This window comes from Stegastes partitus, unplaced genomic scaffold (genome assembly GCF_000690725.1).
Source record: "Stegastes partitus isolate 25-593 unplaced genomic scaffold, Stegastes_partitus-1.0.2 Scaffold1975, whole genome shotgun sequence".
NCBI classification, from domain to species: Eukaryota; Metazoa; Chordata; class Actinopteri; family Pomacentridae; genus Stegastes; species Stegastes partitus.
In genome coordinates, this window is record NW_007579706.1 from 16,316 (window position 1) to 25,962 (window position 9,647).

Here is a 9,647-nt window from a genome sequence, read left to right on the forward strand (position 1 = left end):
AAATAATAATCTGACGTGGCGTCAGTGTAGATAGCCATCATTTAATTTGATTTGAATTCATTTAGCCGGCTGGAGGTGGGAATTAACCTCCGACGGAACGTCTACGCTCCTCCTGATGGCCTCGGCGGCGGCTAATTGATTGGAGTCGCTGCCAAACAATCACACAGCGGCAGCTTTATGTTATATTTAACGGGAAGCAACTCGTCCAAACTCAGGATGTTCCTCATAAGTGTGTGAACTGTTATTAAGACCTACTTTTATTGGTAAATCTAATCCCTGTATTCGGCTTGTTTTTGTGTAATTTGGAGGAAAAAAATCTGAATTTTTGTATTGTCATAAAAAGCATGGTAAACCATTTTAATGCTTCAATATCTCCAGAAATGTAAGAACTTTATCTACAAATGAACCAACAGCAATGAACAGTGTTGGATTATTCATACTGTGCTGCTCATGAAGCATCACAGAAGTCTTCATCGTGGTGCTGCTTTACCAGCTAAACCTCCACATCGCTCTCTTACGGCCAACATGGAGCAGCTTGTAGCTCTGCACATCTAAACCAACATCCAGAACCAACATCTAGAACCTGTGAGCTCCAGGTTCTGGTTCCTACCAATGATCCACATCAACATTTAGTCTAAATATCTAGAAACTGGAACCTTGTCTTGTCGTATTTGGAGCTCTTTTTTAGGACTATTTTATGTCCGTTTTGGACAGATTTTAGACCATTTTCTGTGATTTTTTGGACAATTAAGGTCATTTTTGGATAATTTAGTCTCATCTTGGAGAATTCTGACTCATTTTGGACACGTTTTGAGTCACGTAGGACAATTACAAGACATTTTGGGTCCAACTTCACCACATCTGGTTCTACTGATGTTAAAGGTCTGAACAGTTGGTGAAATGTGACCAGAGACTGGGTTCCAGTAGAACCATGGGTCCATCTATAGATAGACACTGACAGGAGCTTTATGGGGCCACGATACCACACATGATTGAGAAATTATGTGGGTTTTTTCCATTTTCAAGAGCCAATAGTCATTTGTTGTTGTCATTTTGGACAATTTTGAGTTATTTTTGGACAAGGTTGTAGGGATTTTGGGCAAATTACGAGCGATCTGGACAGCTTCAAGTTATTTTAGACAAATTTTAAATGATTTTGGACAAATTTTGAGTCAAAACATCCAAAAATTTGAACCTTGTCTTGCCATAGTTGCCACACATCAGTTTGTACTGATGTTAAAGGTCTGAACAGTTGGTGAAATGTCAATTTAAGACTGGATTCTAGTAGAACCATGGATCCATCCATAGAAAGACACTGACAGGAACTTTCTGGACACATGACACCACCATAATTTGAACATTCTCCACTTTTGCCCATTTTTAAGAGCCAATAATTAAATATTTGGCTTCTGCTGGAGACATTTACTCATTTGAAATTACTGGGAACAACTTTCACTTCACTTTCATGACTGCAGGGGGCGTATTCCTGGAGATGTTAAACCCTAAATATGGCCTCCCAGCTTAGAAGTGTGTCTGACCCATCAGCCTCATATAAAAGAGAATAAAACAGGAAAAGCCCCCAAAAAGGTAGAAAACAAGACGGTAAACATCCCACCTGTTGATCTGCAGCTGCACAAAATCAGACTTTAATCATAAAGAGTCAAACAAAATAAAAACACGTTCTGTTGCTTCCATCTTCAGACCTAAATATGAAACCACAAAGCAAAGAAAAAAGCATCTTTTGGGGGGTGTTTATTAAGGTTTATATGATTTTACAAGGCAGCGGCTCCCGTTATCCGTTTCTGCACTAATCACAGTGATTCTCTGAAAAACAAAACCATAAAAACAGATGCTTCCTGATTGACGTCTGGAATTAGAAGGAAAAAAAACAAACAAACAGAAAAATCAGGAGTTTCTGGTTGAGCCGTATCAATCATAATCAGTATTGATTGATTGCGGGCTTCACTCAGGTAATGACGAGTGAAAGGAGCGACTGAGCGGAAAGATGTTTTCTGGTTATGCAGCTATGGAGCTATGGATATCAGTTTCTGTGTTTGCAACGTAGAAAAGTAGGAAAGCACGATGGAATATTTTACTGTAGAAAGGCGCCGCACGGTTAGTCCCTCGGCCGACACTCAAACAGGAGACGCCTCTCCTCGCCGAAGGCTGTCAATCACGCCGACTTCCAGCAGAACAGAACAAGAAAGGGAATAATAAAAGTTTCCTTGGCTCTGGGTACGCAGCAGGTAAACACCAAGTCGCTCTCCGAGGCTACGGCAGAACTCAGATCTGTGCTCGGACGCCTGGAGGTCAGGAGACTAAGGCGGCGTGCTACGCTGATATAGTTGTTGCTACCGAGTAGTGCAAAGACCAAATACAGAACTCCTTCCCTGAATACAGAAAAGCTCAGTCTATGAATAACAAAACAGCCTCCCTCCACCTGCACTACAAACCCCCACTCTCTGGTTTTGACGGTTCAATCTCTGCGGCTGCCAGTCGTGGAATGTCTGAAATTTGACTTCCTGTTGCCTTCCGAGGAACTTTCTGGGGACGTAATACGAGTCTTTGTTGAGAAATGTTTTGCTTTTTTACATTTTCAAGAGCCAGTAGGCATTTGTTGTTGTCATTTTGGATAATTTTGAGTTATGCGAGACAAGGTTCAAGGCTTTTGAGCAAATTTTGAGTAATTTTGGACAGATTTTAAGTCAAAACATCCAAAAATTAGAACCTTGTCTTGCCGTAGTTGCCACACATCAGGTTCTACTGATGTTAAAGGTCTCAGCAGTTGGTGGAATGTCAACTAAAGACTGGATTCTAGTAGAAACATGGATCCATAGATAGACACTGACAGGAACTTTCTGGGGCGATGATACCAGCCGTGATTGAGAAATTTTGTGGTTTTTCTTCCATTTCCAAGAGTCAATAGTCAGTTGTTATTGTCATTTTGGACACATTTTGAGTGATTTTGGACAAGTTTTAAGTCAAAACATCCAAAAACTGGAACCTTGTCTTGCTATAGTTGCCACACATCAGGTCCTACTGATGTTAAAGGTCTCAGCAGTTGGTGAAATGTGACCAAAGACTGGATTCTAGTAGAACCATGGATCCATCCATGGATGGACACTGACAGGAACTTTATGGGGCCACGATACCAGCCTTGATTGAGAAATTTTGTGGTTTTTCCTCCAATTTCAAGGGCCAATAGTCATTTGTTATTGTCATTTTTGGCAATTTTGAGTTATTTTTGGACAAGGTTCAAGGCTTTTGAGCAAATTATGAGTGATCTGGACAGTTTTCAAGTCAAAATAACCAAAAATTAGAACCTTGTCTTGCTATAGTTGCCACACATCAGGTTCTACTGATGCTAGAGCCTCAACAGTTGGTGAATTTTAGTAGAACCATGGATCCATCCATAGATGGACACTGACAGGAACTCTCTGGGGCCACGATACCACACATGATTGAGAATTTTGTGGTTTTTCTTCCGTTTTTAAGAGCCAATTGTCATTTGTTATTGTCATTTTGGACAATTTTGAGTTATTCTAGACAAGTTTCAAGTCAAAACATCCAAAATTTAGAACCTTTTCTTGCTATAGTTGCCACACATCAGGTCCTACTGATGTTAAAGGTCTCAGTAGTTGGTGAAATGTGACCAAAGACTGGATTCTAGTAGAACCATGGATCCATCCATAGATGATGCCGACAGGAACTTTCTGGGGCCATGATACCAGCCTCGATTGAGAAATTCTGTGGTTTTTCCTCCAATTTCAAGGGCCAATAGTCATTTGTTATTGTCATTTTTGACAATTTTGAGTTATTTTTGGACAAGGTTCAAGGCTTTTGAGCAAATCACGAGTGATCTGGACAGTTTTCAAGTCAAAATAACCAAAAATTAGAACCTTGTCTTGCTATAGTTGCCACACACATCAGGTTCTACTGATGCTAGAGCCTCAACAGTTGGTGAATTTTAGTAGAACCATGGATCCATCCATAGATGGACGCTGACAGGAACTTTCTGGGGCCATGACACCACCTTGGTTTAAATTCTCTCCACTTGTGCTGCGGCTGATTGGTTGTATGGATAACGTCGTTGTTCGTCGTGGCTTGTTGTTGTTGTTTTGCGTCGTCTAGAGCTGCTCTCGGCTCTCGTTAATGTATTTGTTTTTGCTTGTGTGGCTCCGACTCACAAAAATAATTAAAATCAGATGACAAACATTAGCTCTTAACATCCTTCATTGACTGCAAAGCGCATCCTTCATTAGCAGAAAAAGGCTTCATCTGATTCCCTTTTGGCATCGCACACGAATGGCTGGCGCTGGGTTTTGGCTGTGGCGGGGTACTTCACATAGATTGCCTTCGGGTTCAGCACAATAAATCTAATCAACACAAAGCGTAATCTGACATAAGCGTCGTCTGTAGTGGCTGGAAACGGACCCACGTAAACCCCCACGTGCCCCCTTCCTCACAGTCTTATTTACAAAACTCCACTGTGGATGGCCAGTGATCACCGTTGGCAGACTTTCTTTGGAGGGAGTTCGTGACTTTGGTCTTTGAGGTCTTTGTTCGTCGGTTTCACGGGCGTCCGGGGATGCTGCTCATCTGGATGTTGTCTCCTTGGAGTCCTGGGTTGTAATACGCCGAACCGCCAAAGTTCAAGTCCAGAGGCTCGTTGTTGTCTAATCTGAGGACTGGAAATGAGAGAAGTTGGCGTTAAACACTGGAACCATTGGGCTTTCATTGGAAATATCTCATTATGACACGATAATCTGCAGGAAAGTAGCTGCTAATGATGCAAACTGAAGCTAAGGTTGGTTATGTTTGGAGGGAAATACAGTTTCTGCCAGATTATATTTGTTTGAGAAAAATGTTTGTAATTAGCACTATGTTGGCATTTATTTTATTTATTTGCTGTGGCACCAACTATAAGATAAATCAGATGTGGAGAAAAGCTTCAGACATGCTGTAAAAAGGTTGTTTTTTAGTCCAAACTGTTCTGTTTTCTAGTTTCTAAACTTAGCCACGTATTTATTCCACATTTCCTGATCCAGTTCTGTTCAGGATCTTTTAACTTCCTGGTATCTGCACAATACGAAGCCAAAAGCTTTGTTTACATCCGCTGTCGCAGAAATTTCATGAACCACAGTTTGTGGGGAGATACTCGGGACGCCGTGAAGCATCACATGCAGTCGTCCTCAGATTTATTCATACCCTCCCATTAAAGAAGGAACACACAAGCAAACAAGCCTGATGGGACCCATGAACTAGCATTTAGCTGAACAACCCTCTGAGCCAATCACTGCCACCAGGTGTTTCTGTAACTCTCAGTCAGACTTGTGCACCTGTGGACAGGTGTTCTGGTTTTACTGCTCATCAGCAAAGTGCTCTCATTAGTCTGGGACAGTTTTTTTTTTTTTTTTTTAATTATTCTTTTCAACCACAATTTAAAAGCAACGTCTTACTTCACTAAATTATAATTTAGCAAATTTTTATTTATGATTACTTTTTTCAGTTTCTACTTATTTGAGTGACTGTCGTGGATTTTGCCTTTTCTTTAATGGAAGGAAAACGTTTGAGGACGACTCTCAGTCTCGGTCCTGGTGGCCCGTCGCCAGATAAAACCTCCACGATCATGCTTTGTTTTGTCACACAGATGTTGTAAAGCGAGACCACAGGTTGTGGAAGGACACCAGGTGATGTTTTTTTTTTTTTTTAACTTATTTTCTTGACCCACCTTTAGCTGTGACACCAGTGGACGTTTATCACGTGTTGATTTTGTTGTTTTAGTCGATGGACGTTTGATTTGTGCAACAAAAGCAGCTGTTTGTATGTTAGCCAGGTTTAAAACACTAAAGCAGCTGATTCCAGTTCGTCTTTAACACGTGAAGTCTGTTTGGAGGTCATGAAGAGTCTCAAATCGCTGATAAAACCTCCACAAGAACACAAAACAAAACCTCCAGAATACCTGACGTACAACAGGTTCTGTATTAATGTGACATGCAGCTACACGGGATTCAGAACATATCAGGAATAGACTTTCAGTTATTTCTGTTATGTTTCTCAAAGATGGGAGTTTTCCACTTTTGTCTTTGATTTCTTTCATATTTTAACTCACCCAAATTCTGAGATTATTTAATCCACATGTTCAGTATCACAGATTCTGAATCAGTGACATGATGAGAAATAACAGAGAAAATTTCAGGCTTTTAGCTTTAATAGTTCCTCAGATGTTGTCGTTCAAACAGCTTTAAATGTCGACGTCTGGGGCGGGGAAAAGAGCTAAAAATGGGTCAACGGACGATTTTTAAAAATCTGTTATATCGGACAATATTTGACAGATTGATCAGGGATTTCCCAGATACCATTTTAAATATCCAGAGTTTATGATAATAAGAAGTTTGAAGCCAGCTAGAGGTGGCTGAGCAAAAAGAAACCAGATTATTTGAGATGGAATAACTCTAATTAGCTTAATTTGGGGCTGTCTGCAATAATAAACTATAAAAATGTCTTTAAAATGAATGATGTTGGAGGATGTCATCAGACTGGGACTGAACACAGGTGGAGACTAAACATCTGAAAACAAGAATACGTTAATAAGTCGATGTATTGGATCTGATTAGTGTTTCCAAACACAACCAAAGCTTCTCCACACGTTTCCTCTGAGACCCTAGATGCTGTCGTTGTGCAGGAATGTGACGATGGGAGTTTGTGTTTTATCCCCAAACACAGACATCATATCGACATGTTTAGACTCCGGCAGAAGCTTCTCCTGTAAAAACTCTCCTCGAATCAAAGAGCTTCATTCTGAACTAACATAAAAAAGAAAACAGAATCAATAGTGCAGAGCTCTCCTCCTGAACGCGCTGCGATTATCCCGCTGAATGATCGCTCCAGCTTCTTCTTCTTCTCTTTTTATTCCGGGAGTCATTTTGGAAATCGCTTCAGCCGACTGAGACGAGTCAACAAGACGAATCGAAACCTGAGTGGATGCGCCTCAGACGTAAATTACACCCGACGCTCAGACGGGATTCCCGACAGTCGGCAGGAAATTTTGACTCAATTTCACGAGAAGCAGGAAACAATAAACCCCGACAGGTTTTTATTAAACGGCCTCGTGTTGTAATAAATTGAATTAAAACGGTTTGTGGAGTTCTGGGCTGCAGGTAGAAGCATTTAATGACGGTTTCTATCAGTCAAAAAGAGAAATGAAAGGATTTTGAGGTGATCTTTGAAGCTCCGGGTCTCTGCTTTGGGTTCATGTGCAGGTTTCATCCACAGATTAAACAGCAGTTAAACTTTAGGACGGAAGCATTAAAGCGTTATTGAGCGACGACGCCTGAGGATCATCACAGGTTACGTCTTCGGCCTCCCGCCAGCCCTTCGTCTTCATTTTCTCGCTTCGTGTCATAATTTACAGGCTCGACTCTGACAGTTATTTTCTCACCGTGTCACTTCACTGGTGCGCAGCCAAGAACTTTATCCACCCAGAGACGGGTTTTTATTATTTTTTTATTTTTTTCATTTTTTTAATATCGGCTCCGGTTTGAATTCTCAAAGCGTCTCCTTCAGTCGTGAGATTCGTTTCACGACGACGTTGTTGAGCAGAGAAGGTGTTGATTTAATACCGTTTGAGAAGGTTTGCATAAAAAAGGGCACTGACGATGAAATGTTAAATATGTGTTAAATATACTGTAAAAAAAAAAAAAAAAAAAAGAAAGAAAAAAGAAAAGGAAAAAGTAGAATAACATAAAAACCGTGAAAATTTGGCAGCAAGGATGCCAGAAAAACTGTAATTTATATTGTACAATTATATATATTTGTATATATAAATTATTTAATGCTTATTTTTTATGAGATATATTATAAAAACATACAATTTTTGAAAGACTTAACTTTAAAATTTCTTTTTCTTTCAATTTTTTAAAATTAATTTTAAATAATGCTTTTTCTTGCTAATTTAAATTAAATAAAACTGTAATTTATGCTTATTTTTTATGAGATATATTATAAAAACATACAATTTTTGAAAGACTTAACTTTAAAATTTCTTTTTCTTTCAATTTTTTAAAATTAATTTTAAATAATGCTTTTTCTTGCTAATTTAAATTAAATAAAACTGTAATTTATGCTTATTTTTTATGAGATATTATATAAAGAAATATATATAATTGTTAAAATACAATTTTTTTGACGTGGACATTATTTACAGTTTTGATTTGTTATAAATTAATGTAAATTAATGCTTTTATTTGCAATTTTATAGGAACCCCCCACAAAAAAAATTTAATAAAAAATAAAAATAAAAACAAATTAAAATTAAAAATTAAAATTTTACAGCAAAGATGACCTAAAGAATATATATTTTAAAAAGTAAAGGAATACTTTAAATAATGATTTTATTTTATTTTTAATTTGTGCTTTTTTTTCTAGTTTTCTATAATTTAGGAAAACACAGAAAAATCTGTAAAATAAATTTTCCAATATATAATAATTAATATAAATATATACTTAATATAGTTATTTTTTTGCACCAGATTTCAGTTAAATAATGATATTTTTGCTTATTTAAATGCAGATTAACTGCATAATTATAATGTAAAAGAATGAAATACAGCTAGTTTTTGTACAGATTTTGGATGTAAACATTATTTACATTCTTGTCCTATATTTGTTTTTTAGGGTTAATCTGTGGTTTTCTCGTTTTTATCAGAACCGAACTGTGGAAAACCTGTGAAATATATCTGTGTTCCAACAGCTCCACGTGTTTTTATGTTTTTTTATGTGTTTTTATGTGTTTTTTTACAGTGTGTGCAGGTTTTTGTGCTGCAGCTAATTGGCGATGCGCTCTGCCGTCTCCTGTGCATACCTGCATGCCGTTTAATTACAGCGGGAGCTTAACGGGGTTAAGTGAGGGGGAGCTGTGACAACAAAGCGCCGCCTTCCACCGAGTTCACGGCCAGAAGGAGACAAATTGCAAACTGTCATCGTACATGATCCCATTCTGCATGCCGAGGCGGCCTTATTATGGGATGGTCGCCTTATTAAAGCGGGACAAGAGGCAGAGAAGCTTCTGGAACTATTTCCCCTCCTGCAGTGGCTCCTAGCAGCAGATCGATATCGTTCTCTGGTGTCCGTGTGTTAAATACGTGGCTCCGGCAGGTTCCCCTGAAGCCTGGAGGAGGCCGAGGCCGCCTGCCAGCAGCCTGCAGCGCTCTAATTAACTCGTGTTTGTTTAATCCATATCGCGGCTGCACATGTATATCAGGTTATTTCCCAGCAGTGTGGAGGAACTGCTGGGAGACGCCGAGGGATGGACGAGCCGGCATCGCTCCGCACCAATAATAAGGGCTTTGTGTTGATGTGTTCACACCTTTAAGGAAAGTTTGCAAAGTTGAAAAGCCTCCAAAACCTCGTCTCTAGTTACGTATTTAGACACTTTTTTTCATGAAAATAATCAATTTCTGCTGCAAAAGTACTTAAATGTGATTCCAGCTACACATTAGAACCAGAACCTGATTCTGAAGGAGGATAATTACACAGAAAGTTTTATTAAACAGCAGAAGTTGACTGTATTTACTCCTAATGTTGGTCTGAGTTCATGTTCACGTCAGTAAGCTGCTGTTTAAAGCTGGAAATGCTCTAAAAAAAAA

The 9,647-nt window shown here is 38.9% G+C and overlaps 1 protein-coding gene across 1 annotated transcript in view; it reads right to left on the reverse strand.

Moving 5' to 3' along the window:
- Nucleotides 1–3,961: 3,961 nt before the first annotated feature.
- Nucleotides 3,962–9,647, reverse strand: part of LOC103373418 (cell wall protein IFF6) — a 22,299-nt gene continuing 16,613 nt past the window's right edge. Inside the window, exon 4 of the mRNA XM_008303304.1 lies at nucleotides 3,962–4,688. Coding sequence (XP_008301526.1) covers nucleotides 4,573–4,688 — 116 coding nt within the window. The 3' untranslated portion in view covers nucleotides 3,962–4,572. The remainder of the gene's footprint in view (nucleotides 4,689–9,647) is intronic.